General features: G+C 41.0%; 1 protein-coding gene across 5 annotated transcripts in view; it reads right to left on the reverse strand.

The window, feature by feature from the left end:
- Window positions 1–5,544: 5,544 nt before the first annotated feature.
- DTD1 (D-aminoacyl-tRNA deacylase 1) overlaps window positions 5,545–18,717 on the reverse strand; it is a 184,615-nt gene continuing 171,442 nt past the window's right edge. For all 5 annotated transcript variants that reach the window (XM_038571469.1, XM_038571467.1, XM_038571466.1 and 2 more), the window contains one exon: window positions 5,545–6,117. In XM_038571469.1, the coding sequence (XP_038427397.1) occupies window positions 6,076–6,117 (42 nt within the window). In that variant the 3' untranslated portion in view covers window positions 5,545–6,075. The remainder of the gene's footprint in view (window positions 6,118–18,717) is intronic.

Raw genomic sequence — 18,717 nt, forward strand, 5'->3', positions numbered from 1 at the left:
ACAGGGGTCATATCTGCACAAACATCAAAGGGATATGGATCCTCTTAACTGCTTTACCCATGGGCCACAAAAGATATGCCTCACCTGCAAATCTCCCACCTGGCCTGGCCTGGGGACACCCCAATGCTCTGCATACTTAATTCACATAACCTCTCCTCTATGATCAGCTCCCACTGTGTGTTACCAAGAGTAACACGTGCAAGCCTCTGCAGACAACCAGTGATCATGCACAGAAGGCTGGCCAACTCAGTGGGATCAGGGGAAAATCACAAACTCAGTGTTCAGCACTGCCCTCAGAAAGCAGATGGGAGGCTCTCAGCACCCGATCTGGTTATCCAGCTTGTTGGGATACAATTTTTCATAATTGTCTCATAATCCTTTGTATTTCTGTGGCAGCAGTTGCAAGGTTTCCTGTCTCACTTCTGATTTTGAGTCCTCTTTCTTTTAAGTTTAACCAAAGATTTGTCAACATTGTTTATCTGATTCAAAAAATCAGCTCTTAGTTTCATTGATCTTTTCTCTTCTTTTCTGGTTTTTATTTCATTTATTTGTTCCGATCTTTGTTATTTCCTTTTTTCTGCTCACTTTGGGCTTAGTTTGTTTTCTACCAAGATTGAATCATGAGGAAATAGAAAAGCTGAATAGACCAATTACTAGTGAAGAGATTGAATCAGTATTCAAAAGGAGGCCTTTCCCCAAAAGGAAAGGCCTAGGACCTGATAGTTTTATTGGTGAATTCTACCAAACCTTTTTTTTTTTTTTTTTGGTATTTTAGAGCATTTAATGTTTTTTATTTATTTTTTTTATTTTATTTTTTTTTGCATTTAATGTTTTTATTAGTAATGACATAATTGTTCCTTACATGAATATATATTAGAGGTTATAACCTACTTTCACATTCATCACCTCTTCTGTGTTTCTTTTTATTTATTTATTTGTTTATTATTTACTTATTTATTTATTATAAATTTATTTTTTATTGGTGTTCAATTTGCCAACATATAGAATAACACCCAGTGCTCATCCCATCAAGTGCCCACCTCAGTGCCCGTCACCCAGTCACCCCCACCCCCCGCCCACCTCCCCTTCCACCACCCCCAGTTTGTTTCCCAGAGTTAGGAGTCCCTCATGTTCTGTCTCCCTTTCTGATATTTCCCACTCATTTTCTCTCCTTTCCCCTTTATTCCCTTTCACTATTTTTTATATTCCCCAAATGAATGAGACCATATAATGTTTGTCCTTCTCCAACTGACTTATTTTAATTTTTTTTTATTGGAGTTCAATTTGCCCACATATAGCATAACACCCATGCTCATGCCATCAAGTGCCCCGGAGGACTGTTATGAATTCTTTTTTAAAAATGTTTGGTAGATTCACTGAGGGGGGCACTTGATAGGATCTACCAAACATTTTTTAAAAAGAATTCATAACAGTCCTCCTCATACTCTTCCAAAAAATGAAGAGGAGGGAGCACTTCTAAACTCATACTATGAGGCCAGCATTACCCTGATACCAAAGCCACTACAAGGAAAGAAAATTACAGGCCAATATCCCTGATAAATATAGGGGCTCCTGGGTGGCTCAGTTGGTTGGGCAACTGACTCTTGATCTCGGGCTCAGATCATGATCTCAGGGTTGTGGGATCAAGCCCCTCATTGGTCTCTACACTCAGCAGAGAGTCTGGCAGAGATTCTCTCTCCCCCTCTCCCCCTGCCCCACATTCTCTCTCTAAATAAATAAATCAATCCTTGGAAGGAAGGAAGGAAGGAATGGAGGGAGGGAGGGAGTTCAACATCACTAGTCATCAGGGAAATACAAATCAAAACCACAAGGAGATATCACCTAGCCCAACAGAAACAAATTCAGTTCATTTGGGTTTGCAGACCAAACAGTGGATATGGGAAGTAAACCTGGGATTTTAGTTGCCTGGAAGCCTGGTGAGCACCAGGCCAGAGCTGTAATGCAGCTTCTGAAAAAAAAGCAGCTTCAGTCACACTGAGCTGCATCATCACAGCGACGTGCCTTGTGTGCCGAGCAGGTGCCACTGCAAGCCACCATGCCCAGTGCCTTGTGTACAGCCCTTGTTTAAGTTAACCCTTACAACCCAGATGTACAGATGGAGGATGAAGTTCAGAGAGCTGAATGAACACACACACCATGCCAAGACCATGTGGCACCTCTGCCACACAGCCAGGATGCAACCCCAAGTCTGGGTCACCCCTTGGCTGCTGAGGCTTCCACAGTACTGTCCAGTGGCCTTGGTCACCCCACACCAGCAGAGCTGCACTTAGTCCTCCAGGTCACTCTCACAGCCATGTCACACGAGAAACTCCAAAACTAGAACAAATCCACCTGGAGAAGGAGGGAGATGTGATGAAACCTAAATGCATGATCACACCTTACCAGATATCGGGGGGGGGGGGGGGGGGGGGCTGATCCTGCTCCTCACTCCCCACTTGCATCTGTCCATGTCCTTCCATGGGCCTCATCTCCCTGAGTCCAGCCCCACCAGCTGGCTGGCAGATGTCTGAATCCCCATTTTGCCCACACTTTGAGGCACTGGTTTGCCTTCTCCCTGGCACGCCACTTTCAATCTGCCAACTCCGCTTTGTTCTTCAGACCTTAGCTCCCTCTGGGACAGCACCGACTTGGACTGGGGCCTAGACTGAGCCCACTCTCAGCTGCAGGGTGACTATCTGCTGGATGTCCTTCAAAAGACACCCCAATACCTTTCCTGCTTGATGATGGAGGCTCTCATGCACCAACCATCAGGGAAGATTCAAAAATAAGCAGTTATTTTAAGGGCTCTACAAATATGAACTCTATTATCAAACTAATTTAACAAATCCAAAATACCATCAGCAATAGATACTTTCATAATGGGAATTTAAGGTTTTGTTCTCCAGACCTCTACCACTTTAGCAACGGTGAGAGGCAGACTCACCTCAAAACTGATTTTTCCACCTTATTCCCAAATATGATCAATGGGAGGCTCTATCTTTGGTTATTATTCCATGTCTTCTGAAATGAGGTTAACTCTACTCCTAAAAGATCCAAATCAGTAATGACTTGCAAACTAAGAATTCGAACACTGCCTGGCTGAAAAAGGGCAGGAAATCTGACCAGTTTGACAGAAAAGATCACCTCTCTGATTTTAGAGTGACTAAAATGATAACCTATCAAGAAATCGTACATTTGTGGAACTGTTTGTTCCCTACAATCAAATCAATGAAATACCACTTTATCTGGTGGCATGCACCCATCTCTTTAGGATGCAGCTTGGTAGAGAAAATGCCTTCCTGTGGACCACCAACTATGAGGTAATGCTATATCCAACCCCAGAAGGTGCCTTTCTTTGGTCTATGCTTTGTATCTCTCAAGAGCTTGGCCTCCTCTAAAGTACACCATTAAAGGCAAATGAAACAGACCCCGCTGCCCAGTGTTATTGAACATTGCTCTGTTTAGAGGACAGGCCAGCAGTCTGCCAAGCCTTCTCAAGAAGCCATACATGGGATGATTCTCCTCTCCCTTCCCATCCAAATGCTGCTTTAACGGACAATAAAGATTAAAAATAAACTGAAAGCAGGAGCTGGAGATGTTAGGAGGGTATAAAAACTGAGTTTCATACTTTGCAAGTGGAACTACACCCCAAATCTGTTTATTCATGAGTCCCATAGTAAGGATTAGAAATGACCTTCAGAATGAGAGCGAAGGGTAGGAGAAGGTAGACTTCAGTATCTTTTGGATGCAGCTGTGGATTTCATTAGGTTTCTTCTGGAGCTTTCATTTTTATTTCACAACTTTGCCCTGTGGTTAGATCTGACCCTGTTGAGCCAGTCTTTGGTTTATATGCTGCTGCTTCTGTTTCTAGGAGTTGAAAATGGCCTTCAGTATGATCAAAAAGCTTCCTTCAATCCAATGTTACAAAAGGAGCAAGGAACCATATTCTGACATTTACCGTGTTTACTGTGTACCACAAGGGAGGATTTTTAAATTTTTGATATACAATTCGCCACACACCTAAATAAGTAAGCTCAGAACTGCCCAAATGCTAAATGCTCCTAACATCACCATCCACTTCTGAATCATGGTGGAAAGCTTTACCTTGTATCAAGCCAGCATCTGTTAATGGAACTTAAATTTATTGCTCTTTTGTTCTTGACCCAAGTGCTTTGTCCGTATCTTTCAAACTTTCAGAGTTTTGCTCCTCTCCTTCAGTCCTTCATGGTTTTCAGATCCTTCAGTCAACTGCCCACACGACTCTGCTCATGCCCCAATTTGTCTATGTCCCTTTAAAATGGGATCCAGGAACTGGGTTGTGGGCAATGAAGGTCTTTATCATTTTACCACTGTCCAGACCTCAAGCACATTAGCTCTTCTCTCTATGCCATCCTTGTGACCAATTAGCAGAAGGGCAGGCTGCAGCTGTTCAGTAAGCATTAATTGGTGGTGATAAAATGTTGTGGCAGAGAAATGTCTGACAAATGTGTTCAGCAAGTCCATGACCCTACAACCAAGTTTACAAAACTGTAGTTTGGAGTAACTTCATAGTGAATTTTAATTAAAGCCTACATAGATAGTTTAAACAGCAGAGCTTCTTGGACCTCACTGCCCATACAGATGGGGAATCTGACCAGAGATTTGCATTTGGAAGGGAATGATTTAAAATCCAGAGGTTTGTGCTATCATGGATTATCTTGAACCATCTATATTGGTTCAGAGATGGCAGTCTGACAAACCCCTTTCCAACTCCATGTTCCAAGTACCTTAATTAACACTCGAGATACCATTTGAGCTTTTTTTTTCTTTTTCTCACATTTTCTATGTTTTCATTTGAAGTAGACAACTGGGTCATATTAGACAGAATTTATTATAAAGGTCACAGATAGAGTTTCAGCATTACAAAAGTGCCAAATAAAGATGTCTCCTCTACAGTTAGGCAAGAAATATTTCAAGAGAAGATAACTGTGCTTGTATAAGCATCAAAATATTATAGATATTATATAATTGTATATAATATGTAGTAATATTTATGTAACTACTAACATCATATGATGTCTAAAAATTACCACTACAGTTGTGCCACTAACAGATTAAAATTAACTAAGAAATTCTTTGGCAGAATGTGGTTCCTTCTTCACATAATTATGAGGATATTGGTTGATATACAGACAACCGTGAGGATACTGGATGGATATACAGACAACCATTCAGCTCTTGGAAAAGGGGTATTTGTATTTTCCAACACACTGAGACTTTTCTCCACCTCCCAAAGGTGGATAAATCAGAGATGGCAGCCATACTCTGTCTCAGTCATTTGCCCATTTTTCCATAACTGGATTACCTTCCCATGTATGCTCTCCTTTCCTTCATCTCATGTCCAAGTAAAATGTCATCAGCAAAAAATTACCACTGATAGGCTCTCACCACAGAATCAGAGATCTGTGTAGGCCACTCAGGGACGGCCTCTTGCAAGAGGGTTAGAGTGGGGTCAGACACATTGTATTTCTATAAACAAAATCACTAAGCAAAAACACAGCAGGATCTGTTTAATAATAAAGTGGTTTGTTGAGGTCTAGGATTTTATTATTTCTTTTTAGAAAAATGACAAAATTTACAAGATGCAAAGGTCTTACACAATACATTATCACTGATGTTTGTTCTCTTTACACCTTAACACGGGGCCTGGCTTAGCCAGTACTGGGAAGAACATGGATGCAGTTGAGACCCATCATGGACACATGTGAAAGGAGGACTCAGTGTCAAGTGATGTTGGGCCAGCCTGTTTCAAAAGAGAGCCAAGAAATCATAGGAACCAGCAGAGTCTTTTCATGGGGAAAGCATGGGTATATGCCCTGCTGCCATGTGCATGAGGTGCACTCCCCCGTACCTCCAACACCCACTTTCTCTATTAGACCACAGCAACAACAGAAAATGGTAATGTTCCTTTGGTGTTGTTTTGTTTTATTCTTTTTTGTTTTTGCAGGGCTACTCAGGTTCCCAATTTCTTACTTCTGTCTTCCTTTTCATGACTCAGTTCCAAATTCTTAAAGCAGTGTAGGTACTTAGCATCTTTCATGAATTTTTCAGGATCCAGTTCCGCCCAATGATAATGCACTAAAAAGAACAAAGATAAGACACATTACCGGAAAAGGTCCCAAAATTTGCCTTCAAATCCTATGTAAAAAAATAAAACCAAGCATAAAAATTAAAAAAAAAAAAAAAAAAAAAAAACAGCTGACGCTACGCTTTTAGTTCATACAATGACAGCAGCATGACAATGTTTAACTTCACTATGAATAATATGCCATGTTGTCATGTATAAACCCAAACACCGTCCTCACCAAAATCTCCAATTTATTAGAACTTTATTCTTAGAGCTCAAAAAGACACTATGTATCTGGGAATTAACTCACTTCTAAATGGCCTTTGGATCAAAGAGAAATTGGAAAATATTTTAAAACGAATGTAAATGAAAAGACAACATATCACCATCTGTGATATGCACCTAAGGCACTACTTACAGGGAAATTCATAGCATTCAAAGGTTACATTAGAAAAGAAGAAAGCTGTCACGTCAATAATCTGAGCTTCTATATTAAGAAACTAAAAGAATAAAAGAGTAAAACCCAAAGCATGCAGAAGACAAAAAATAAAGACTAGAACAGAAACTAATGAAATTTCAAACAAAAACAAAAAATAAATGGGAAGATCAATAAATTTGATAAACCTCCTGCCAGACTTATCAAGAAAAAAGAAGACATATGTTATGAGTATCAGGAATCGAAGAGCTAACATCGGTACATTTTATAGACATTAAAATGATACCTCACAAGTAACTTTATTCCCACAAATTAGACAACACAGATGAAATGGGACAAATTCCTTGAAAAAAGATACAAAAGTCTCATTTCCAAATCCTTTTAATCATGAAGGAGGCAGGGGGGAACCTAAAGGAACCATAGGGACAGGGAATAAACACTTGCTTTTGAGACATTTTTAACACTGCTCAAAGGATGGTAGGTTCTTCAGTATAAAATCTCCAAGTATCTCAAGTCTCCTTCTGTAATTCTGAGGCTACCACAAAAAGGCTAGGCTACCAGCTAGTCTTGCCAAGATTTATGAGGCAGGCAATTGTCATCCAAGAATTTAACTAAGCCCCAAACTTAACACAGCAGTTTCTACTTCCTCAGATCTAAATTCTAATTGCGTGAACTTCAGTAAAAGCAAAAGATTCTGATGATAGTGGGTTGCACAGTGATACCACATCTGTGAATATGCTTCTGGATGCACTCGGCATGGATCACATTCTTAGGAAAGGGTCACATTATGAGCAGATGCCTCAACAGAATTAACAGCCTTCCATTCCTGCACCCAGCTTGATATGGAGGCCTATGGGCCCATCCCAGAAAGGCTAATTATAACACTAGCTATGTTCTTCAGTTCTATATGGATCCACACAAGAGACTAAAATTTTCCCCAAGGCCTACCCTCATGCTCTAAAACCCACCAGTCACAGTCCTGCACTACTTCCTAAGAGATATCTCAAAGACCACAAGGGGATAGGAATTATACAACATCATTCCTGGGGACCATATTACTTCCACTTTTAAGCCAGGAAAAGCAATCCATATGCTCCTATATTTTAATCAAGATGCTAACCCAAACCTAGGCATCTGGGGTGTACTAATGTCTCTTTCCTCATCTGCAATACTAATAACTAAAATCCTGAAATTGGATCTCACATTGACCTTTGGGGAACTTCATCTTCTTGGTGCAGATTAAAACCTTTGTTTTTGAATTTAAAATGAGTTTTGGGATCCAGCTTTAATATATTATTCTTTTACATTTACTTCAAATAAATATTCTACATGTGTTCAAGCTTTGAGATAATAAATTTATGCTTCAATGTCTGATGTACAGATGGAAATGATAAGGTTTACTGCAGAAGAATAAATGACCTGGGAAATGTTAACAATATTCCATTAGATGATAAAAGCAGTGACATTATATATACAGTCTGTCTTTAACTATGTAAAATTCGAGAAAAAGATATAGAATTATCTGATTAGAGAAAATATTATAAAAGTATTAAGTTAATAATGATTATCTTTATGAAATGGCAGGTGACTTTTACTTTCTTTGAGCATTATGGCATTTTATAAAACTTTCTGTGATGAATGAGCATTAATTCTGTAATACAAAATGGCTTTCAAAAGAAATTTTAAAAGAAAGACAATTTAGAAATCACAATTCCCTACCAGAGAATCACAGAACTAGAAACCTGAGAGGTTTCATCCCAGGGGTTCTCAAAGTTTACAGTAAACCACTACTCAGGCCTAGAGATTTCATAAAGCACTTAACCTGAAGGGTTTAAACTACAAATTCCTTTAAAATTAGCTGTTCTAACACTGGGATACCTAACAGGCACATCTCATCACACTATCAACATTAATAACATGAGCTCCCAAACTGCATGCAAGACCCTTCTGGCCAACGGTAGACACTGTTGCACCTGAAAGCTACTGCCCCACCAAGGTACATGGATTGATCAAATAGATGCTGCTTTTAATTTCCAATCTCACTTTAACAAATATTCCTTCTCATTTTCTTAAACATTACCATGGAAAAACCCAGGGGCCAGATTACTGGTTGGCAGGTGGGAGTGGCTGGAGATCATAACATTCCCACGGCTAGAAGCCTGAAAGGGGAGATGGGAGGGAGCTATCCAGGAGGTCCACTTGCCAGATCACAAGCACTGAGCAGAAGTTATTTGCAAGCTGACAAACACATGATTTTGCACAAAAGGGTGATAAAATTTAGAAATCCTAGAGGAAAGGTAATGTGCCTCCCTGTGAGAGCCGTTGAGAGGATGGCATGTACTTCCAAGTGCATTCTTCTGATGTCTCCGTGAGGCAGGTGAGCTATCTGAGGGCAGACGGAGGCACTTGACATGCAGTGGTAAGTGCCTGAGTTAACTTAGCACCACAATTTCATAGCCTTATGGAAAGAAGCTTCTGGAGTGGTTCTCGTTTACTGCCTACAAACATCAGGGGCAGTGGGGAACAGTACAGCATCAGAAGAAAGGAATTCCTCAATAGCCTGTTTAAGTCTCTCTGAGATGCTGATTTCCAGCTGATCTACTTCTGGCTTCAGGCTATTAGAGCAACCACAAGATGTAAGTGCTTAAGATACATAGACCACAGACCTGCTCTCCAAACCACTGTCAAAAGAACCCAACTTTTATATATTTATTTCAGGCTACAGCTAGGAATCTAATCTGAGTTCACTTACCTAGAAAAGAAAGGCTGTTCTATAAGAAAACAGGAGTCTCTGAGAAGTCCACATTATCAGAGAAGGATTCACCCTGACTTAGCACTTAGATTCCAGTGAGCCCTCCACTGAACTGTCAAACTGAAGAATTTCTGCCTTTATTCAAGAGTTGATGGTCCTAACTTGGTGATAAGAACATGGGGACAGTGATTCAATTTCCTGATTAAGACAGAAAAGCTTGGGGATCCCTGGGAGGCTCAGTCCGTTAAGTATCTGCCTTCAGCTCAGGTCATGATCTCAGGGTCCTGGGTTGGGGTCCTGTGTCAGGCTTCCTGCTCAGCGGGGAGTCTGCTTCTCCCTCCCCCTAATCTTGTGCTCTCCCCTTCTCAAATAAATAAATAAGATATTTTTGTTTAGCCTGTACACTATCTATTGCTCACATATATTTGTACGTATTTAATCAAGTCAGTCTTACAGAACTGACAGTGGTTCAGAATCTTCACTTGTCCAACTGAACTCTGCAATGACAGGCTTATTCTATGTCAGCACCATCCAATATGGCAACCACTAGCCAGATGTAGCTACTGAGCACTTGAAACGTGGCTACTGTGACTAAGGAAATGAATTTTAAATTTTAATTTTAATTAATTTATGCTTAAATATACACCCAAAGGTAGCATCTACTGTATTAGATGGCATACTTCTAGGTTATCTGTAAGCTTGGTTCACTACTTCAGCTATAGACAGAATCTTCTTGCCAATTTATTTTCTAATAAATGAAACTAAGGTGGAAGCCTAGGCACATAGAAAATCCAACCCTACTGCTGATAAGCTAGCATAACATGACTACTATGTATCAGTGAGAAAGCGGTTCAGCCTCCTGCATAACAGGCCAGAACAGCACCAAGGTGTGGGAACAGTAACCTCCTCCAGGTTAGAAAAGAGAAAATGGAGCAGAAAATATTTTTTGAAGAAACACTGCTTAAAATTTCCCAAATGTATTGAAAGACAAACATTTACAGGTTCAAGAAACTCAGAAGGCCCAAGGCAGTCTTCAGAGTGAAACTCAGATGTGATACAGATGTTGAAATTATCAGACAAGGGAAAATAACCATGATTAATATGTTAAGGGCTCTAATGGGTAAAAGAGACAATACATAAGAACAGATGGGTAATACAGCAGAGAGATAGGAACTCCAAGAAAGAATCAAGGGGAAATACTAGAAATAAAAAAAAAACACCATAACAGAATGAAAGAACACCTCTGATGGGCTCACCTACTGAACACAGCCAAAGGAAGAATCAGTGGACCTGAAAATTAGTCAATACAAACTTCCAAACTGAAATGCAAAGAGAGAAAAGAATTAAGGGGAAAGGGATGTGAAGCAATTGCAAAAGGTACAACATATACATAATTGGAATACCAGGAAGAGAGAACACAGCAGAAGTATTTGAAGAAATAATGGCCAAGAATGTTCCAATCTAGAGAGAGAGCGAGAAAGAGAAAGAGAGAGAGAATCTTGAAAGAAGCTGAAGGGGGGGAGGAAAGAAGGAAGGGTAAGAATGGGGGATAGCTATGAACCCACCTTACCCACAGAGGAACATTGCAAGGACTTCTCAGAGGAAACTATGCAAGCAAGAGAATGGAAAAAAATATTTAAACTACTGAACGAAAAAAGCCACCCATCTAAAATTCTGCACTAGTAGGATTATCCTCCAAAAGTGAGCGAAATAAAGACTTCCTTAGATCTGTACTGCAAGAAATGCTGAAAGAAGTTTTTCAGTTTTTAGGCAGAAGAAATGTGATATAGGTCAGAAACTTGGATTTGTGGGGCACCTGGATGGCTCAAATGGTTAAGCACCTGAATGTTTTTTAAAAAGATGACCTGAGCTAAGGCAGACGCTTAACCGACAGAACCATCCAGGCACCCTAAGCATCGGCTCTTGATCTCAGCTCAGGTCTTGATCTCAGAGTCATGAGTTCAAGCCCTGTGTTGGGCTCCGTGCTCAGCAAGGAGTTTGCTTGAGGATTCTCTTTCTCTCCCTCTGCCCTCCTCCCATTTGCTGATGAGCTCTCTCTCTCAAATGAATGAATGAATGAATGAATGAATGAATAAATAAATCCTTTTAAAAAAAAAAACGTGTATTGCAAATTCTAGGGCAACCACCAAAAAAATGTTAAGTTTAAAAAAATAAAAACAGTACCTTGGAGGCACAGTTTTATACATGAAGCACCAGCCTATGAACTGGGAATGAATGTTGACAGGGAGGCAAAATGAAAGCTGTGGAAATGAAAGAGATTCTACTGTCTACGTGTGTGTGTGGGGGGGGGGGGGGGGTTGACAACAGTGAAAATATGACTATTTAATACACACACACACACACACACACACACACACAACCGCTCTAGCTCATTAGAAAGAAATGTGCTCAGCCAGATATGTCTTATTATTCAGACAAAGGTCAAGTTGAAAAAGCAAACAGATGGCAGCTTCCAAAATGCTTTTTCCTTGCTTGGTTTCAAGTGTGTTGACATTTGAGAACAGAAATGTGGGGTGCTGCTCAGGAGCATGCTCCTCTCACACTCTAATGATGGCAGTGAAGTAAATACTCAAATGAGGCAGTACTTGACCCTGCAATCAAAGGCAGAGAGCACATGGTCCTCGTGAGGGGCTGCCATGGTGCCTTTGGCTGTGGCCAGAAAGGGGAAAGGGAGTCACAGTCTCAGAGGAAACCTTGAACCCTCCCAGCAAGGTGAGTGAGCCTGAAGGAATGAGACAGAGGACAAAAACAGAAGTGCATTTTAGTACTTCCATGTCCACTTGATAAAATAAGGAACATCTACAATGTGATAGAGAAATGTCAGCACTCTGGGAGTTCCCTCTGAAGGTTTCCGACTCATTTTCATTTTAGAAAACTATACCTAAGCTCATGGAGTTTCTCACTCCATTTTTCTTGCTTTTTTTTTCTTTCTTTCTTTCGTGAGGGAGGTCAGTGGTCGTGTAGGGCTAGCGAGAGTCAGATCACTCTGCACAGAGCCTTCAACGCTCCCGATTTCCTGAATTATCTGGCGGGGCGTGTTTCTGTCGGTGTCTTTCTTCTGTTCATTTAATTTTTTCTTTTCCTTTTTTCCTCTTTCCTTTCTTGCTACTTTTCCTTCCTTTCCTTTCCTTTCCTTTCCTTTCCTTTCCTTTCCTCTCTCTCTCTCTCTCTTTCTCTCTTTCTCTCTTTCTCTCTTTCTTTCTTATGCCTTGGAAACTCAAAGCTGCTCCCTTAGGTGCTGTGAGGCTCCCTAGGGCTCTTTCTGTTTGTAAAGAAAACCAAATGAAAACTGTAGCTCCCCTCACTGAGGCAGGAGTAGGGCTGCTGTTTCTCTGTGCAGCACAGTCAATGCCAAGGTCACCTTCTGTGACTACTTAATTCAGCTTTTACAGACATCTGAATATCGGGTGGTGATTTTGTAGGTTTACTGAGAATGACGAATTTCAGTAAATGGGACAACAGAAAACCCAAATCCATAACTGGAGGACCAGCTGTCATTCACTCCTGGCCCCCTTTAGGGTCTTCAAATCTGAGAACATGTCTATAACCCAGAGGTGGGGGTACCCCAGCTCCTCCCTGGCCCTCAGTTGGCTGTGGCTGTGGTGTCTCAGAGGGCCCCTCATGTCTGTCCATGCCTGAATGTCTGCACCAGCCACGGGGCCTCCACTAACATCTCTGATTTGAATTCCAACTGGACACTCACCTTAAAGTGCCAATAAGCAGATGATTTTCCTCATGTATTCCAAAACTCAAATAGTGCTCCATTAACACGCAAAGGAAACGTGGCTTCTGTGTTTTCATGGGCCCATCCAAACATCCTCACAAGCTCCCATCCTGCTGAGTGGCAGCAGGGGCAATCTTGAACCCACAGTAATTCTGCACACCAGGGTGTGAGAACAGCTGAGTCATAGAACGGCCCCTGTGCCCAGGGGGGCTGGTATGGTGCCGCACCTGGTGCTGAGACCTGGACACACCACTGAGTAGCACCTGATAGCTTGGGGGCCAGAGCCCCCACCCCTGCCCTACCCTGCTTTCATTTCTGCTCTCACTAGCAATACAGACTCCTCACACCCCACCCACATGGAGTTTGTAGCTGAGATCTGCAGGGTCTCATAGTAGCAGTCCTATGAAGAGCTGAGGTCATGACCCTCCTGGCTTCCTGGATGCAACGGCCTTAGCCTCTGGGGCAGGCTCACTTCGCTCCTTCCACCAGGATGCAGGGTCAGCCCAATTAACCCCCACACCTTTCTTCAACACCCCTCAACCCCCTCTACTGACTCCTGCTGCATCTTGTCTCCTAACCATGTCTTGCTTTCCCTTCTACTGCACTGTAGCAGCCTCACAGAGACCTCTAGCCATCCTCCATAGTCTCCTGCCCGAATTCCCACCAGGGACCAGCACACAGGCCCCCAGGCCTCCAGCTTTCCTGTCAACCCAACCACCAGCCAGAGGACTCAATCCTGGAACCATAGCACCAAGCATGGCCTTGGGCTTCTCCTCTTCTACTCCTCTTCTCTCTTTCACTGCCCCTCCTACCCTGAAGCTCTCTTTCACCTTCCCTCCTGCTGGAAGATTCCAGCTACATGATTCCTGGTCATTCACCTTTCCCCCACCTCCTCCCCAGGGACATAATGATGATAGGGCTGCAGTGCCCTTGATTTACAGGGAAAAGGAAAACAAAACAAATCTACTCTTCAAAACACTGTGCCCTTGAGTTTGCTTCCCCCACTATCATGTCCCTTCTCTGGCTAGGTTTTTGTTTGTGTGTTTGTTTGTTTTGACTCTTGAATAACACACAAGTTAGGGACACAAACCCCTACATAGTTGAAAATCTATAGAAGTTATGACTCCTCAAAAACTTAACTACTACTAACAGCTTACTGCTGACCAAAGCCTTACTGATGACATAAACAACACATTTTCTGTATGTTATATGTAATATGCAGTGTTCCTACAGGAAAATCAGTGAGTGAAAAGGCAATGTTATTACGAAAATCATGAGGAGAAAATACATTCACAGTCCTGTCCTATATTTACTGGCACCAGAAGTTTTCATCTGTTCACAAGACAAATTATCTGTCAGTACCTACGTCATCATCCCACATGACCCAAAACACTGTACGCATTATCCATATTACTAACATCACACACCAAAAATGAAAAGATAGTGTGAAAAAGAAATTCGTATTTACAGGTGTAATGATAAGTGTGTTGATAATAAGAAGCAGCAATAGGATTGCTTTATGGCAGCCTAGCCTATTCACTAATGAATCATTGTAAAATTTTTCTGGCATACGGTATTACAGTTATACTCATGATACATTACTGTAAACACTGTTAACATTGTTTTTAAAACCACTTGACGGGATGAGCACTGGGTGTTATTCTATATGTTGGCAAATTGAACACCAATAAAAAATAAATTTATTATTAAAAAAAAAAACTTACTCATGATGATAGGCCGATAGGCACTCTCTCCAATTGTAAGACAAAGAGGCATATTGTATGGTGATTCTTTGAAAGCAAACTTATAAAACAGTAAGAGAACAAAGGCGTTATCAATTTTATATTAGCATCATACACCTTATGCCTATGTAAGGATAGGCTCTCCACTTCCATGGGAGTCTTGCACACGATGTTCTACATGATGACTATATAGGCAATGATGATGATGACACAAACCATCTCATGCAGTTCTTGCCATACAGTTACTAGGTTTCCACATGAGGACACGCACATACACAGCCCATAGGCTAACTAACTGTTATGGAACAATGATTATTTATTATTCCGTGAGTAGAAGTGGATCAACATAAAGGTCTCCATCCTCGCCATCTTCATATGATGTAGGTGGAGGAGGAAGAGGAGAGGCTGCTCTCGCTGTCCTGGGGTGGCAGAGCAGAGGTGGAGAAGGTGGAAGGGGAGGCAGAAGAAGCAGGCACACTCGGAGTAACTTTAGGGGAATACCAAATATCATAATTTCTGACATTTTTGCCTTTTCTTTTCTCTAAAAATGTTATCATGTGGCACCTGTCCTCCTTCCACCTCTGCTTTAGTTTCAGCATCCACATCATAAAAGAAGTCTAAAGCAGTCAGGAAGTTGGATGCCTGGGTGGCTCAGTGGTTGGGCATCTGCCTTCTGCCCAGGGTGTGATCCTGGAGTCCCAAGATAGAGTCGAGTCCCGCATCGGGCTCCCTGCATGGAGCCTGCTTCTCCCTCTACCTATGTCTCTGCCTCTCTCTCTCTCTCTCTCTCATGAATAAATAAATAAAATCTTAAAAAATAAATAAATAAAGCAGTCAGGAAGAATTAGAACCCTCTGCCAGACTAATAATTTGTTTTCTGGCACTGCTGCTCCTAGGTCTTCTTCCTCACCATCTCACACTGGTTCAGAAACCCTCATCTCCCTCAAGTCATCTTCTGTTAATTCCTCTGTGGTGCTTATTAGCATTTGAATTTCTCCAAGATCCATATCATGAAACCCATCACCTCTCAACTTGCCTCTTTTTTAACCAGATCCACAATCTCTTTCATGATTTCCTTGATTTGCTCTGTTGTACATCCTAAGAAGTCATGTACAACATCTGGACACAGTTTTCTCCAGCAGGGATTTATTGTTTCAGGCGTGATGGCTTTCACAGCATTTTCTATAACAGTGGCATCTTCAGTGGAGTAATGCTTCCAGACCTTCTTGATGTTCTATAGGCATTCTCTTCCATAGTATGGACAATGTTTTCCATATAGTCTTGGGTGTGATGAGCCTTCAAAGTCTGCATGACCCCCTAATCTAGAGCTGAATCAGAGACCATGTGTTTGGAGACCACAGCCCACTTTGACAGCTTCAGTGTTGAACTCACACAATTCTGTAGCCAGGGGCATTGTCCAATATCAAAAGAACTTTTAAAAGGTAGTCCCTTCCTGGCAAGGTATATCCTGACTTGAGGAACAAAGCACCAATGGAACCAATCCAGGAAAAGGGTTCTCATTGTCCAGGCCTCCTTGTTATGCAACCAAAAAGATAACAGCTGGTGTTTATCTTTTCCCTTCAAAGCTGAGGGCGGGGGGGGGGGGGGGGGGGGGGGGGGGGGGGGGATGGACGACACTGGTGGAGGGAGGTTTAGCAGCTTTAAGGGCAGCCCTGATCATAAACCCAACTGCATTTGCACAAAACAACAATTAGCCTCTCCCTTCCTGTTTTGAATCCTGATGCTTGCTTCTTTTCCTTACTAATAAATGTCCTTTGGGACATTTTCTTCCAGAATAGGGTACTTTGTCTGCATTAAAAACCTGTTCAGACATCCTTTTTCCTCAATGATCGTCTCAATGGTGTCTGGGAACTTGTTTGCTGCTTCTTGGTCAGCAAAAGCTACTTCTCCTGTTACCCTGGCATTTGTAAAGCCAAACCTCTTTCTAAAATTATCAAACCATCCTTTGCTGGCATTCAATTTTCCAGTGTTGGGGCCTTCACTTTCCTTTTGCATTGAGCTGTTGCATGATTTCACCTTTTCTCAAATCATCTTAAGAGTCTATAGGTATGCCTTTCTTATAGCAATCCTGCACCCACATAAAAGCTGCATTTCCAATATGAGAGAAAAAGCGCAACATTTCCGTGCCTGCTGGCATAGCTGCAGCAATGCCTTCCTGAATTTCCTTTTTTTTTTTTTTTTTTTTTTTTTTACAACATCCCTGATGCTGGATTCATTCATCCTGAGATGGTGGGCACTGCAGCTTCAGACCTTACTCTATAGTATGCATCAAGCAATTCAACTTTTTCTTGTGGTGTCATGACTTTTCTCTGCTTCCTAGGAGCACTTCAAGCACCACTAGTGGCTCCCTGGATGGATCCCACGGTGTTATTCAAGGTTTAGGATATTGCACTCAACATTATGAAAAGTATAAAAGAACTGCGAGGGATCACTTTTTACTACAATCCACAATTTACTGCAGAGACAAACTGCTCAAGTGGAGATGATTACTGTCACATGACATTTTAAACGGATACTCATGACACATGAGTTCAATGCCAATAGCAACAGGAGGTAGCTAGGAAATGATTATGGTGGTATACAGTATGTGCTATAATTAATTTTATGCAGTTATGATTTAATACTGCATTTTCACATTTGTTTCCATTTCTCTCCACTGTAAATGGTGTCATATATAGTCTGTTAAGTATTTCTGTACGTTTTGATAAATTTTAACTTTTTATAATAGATTTATGTGTATTTTATGGTAGCAACAGATAAAATAGACTGTATTTACCTATATTTAATGCATTCATGACATGCCTTTTTCTTAATTTTTTTATGTTTCTAGGCTATGGGGTTTGCCTGTGGGCTTTTTCAAATTGTTGCAAATCTCTAAAAAATTTTCCAATATATTTACTGAAAAATCCATGATGAGGGGACCCATAGAGTTCAAACCCATGCTGTACAAGGGTCAACTGTAGCATAATTTACTCCAAGATCTATACTACCCAATCTGCAATACCTTGAGAATAAATATGATTACAGGTTTTTAACTTTTCCACTGATTTTAGAAAAGCAAAAAATAAATACCTACAAGTCCATGAGAAATTCTGCCTCTTAAATTTTGGGAGATGTGGAAAAGAAATGCCCACTTTCACTTCTTCCACTTTTTATTGTGTGAGGCTTTCTATTGTGAACATGTCTTCCAGGATGTTCTGTGATACACAGTTAACTGTCTCTTCCTCTACGCATGGGGCTTTTGGGTGTTTTTCTTGCCCCACAGAAATGGCAAAATCACTTCCAAACTGCCCACAAGCATAGGATAATAATGCCCAGGATACCTTTCTACTGGAATCATTCTGAGGCCAAAATCTAACACAAATAGAAAACTATGTTTTACATGATATAAAAAGCAGAATTCAAAATCATTCAATAAAGTAAACAAAGAAAGACTCAAAGTACTGAATAGACACAGTTACATCAAAAACCAAGACATTAAATTTATAAAATATATTAGCAGGTTGACAATCTAATCAAGAAAGAAATCAACTATGTGGCATAAGAATTTTTTAAAGCCATTTTGAAAATTCAAGGCACGTTTGAATTTGTGTGTATTGGGGTGTGTGTGTTTATGTTCTTAAGCTGGGTTTGGCTACTAGGAAATAAATGATTATATATTTATTCCTTTTCTATTCATTGAGCTTATCATAGGAGTCTGAAAATTCAATTTTTTAAAATTTATTGTAAGGTCCTAAAAAACTCACTGGGAAGAAGCTATTATTTATAATTTAAAAACTAAAAGGAAAACATACGGTGCTGTGTTAGAGTAGGGCCAAGAGGTAAAACACCCTGTAGGCTGGGCGGCTACCCTCAGTCCAGGGAGTAGAAACAGAAAATGTGGGGTCTGGATTTTGCTTCTGAACCAAGGAACCA

The sequence above is a fragment of the Canis lupus genome, chromosome 24, assembly GCF_011100685.1.
Source record: "Canis lupus familiaris isolate Mischka breed German Shepherd chromosome 24, alternate assembly UU_Cfam_GSD_1.0, whole genome shotgun sequence".
NCBI lineage: Eukaryota > Metazoa > Chordata > Mammalia > Carnivora > Canidae > Canis > Canis lupus.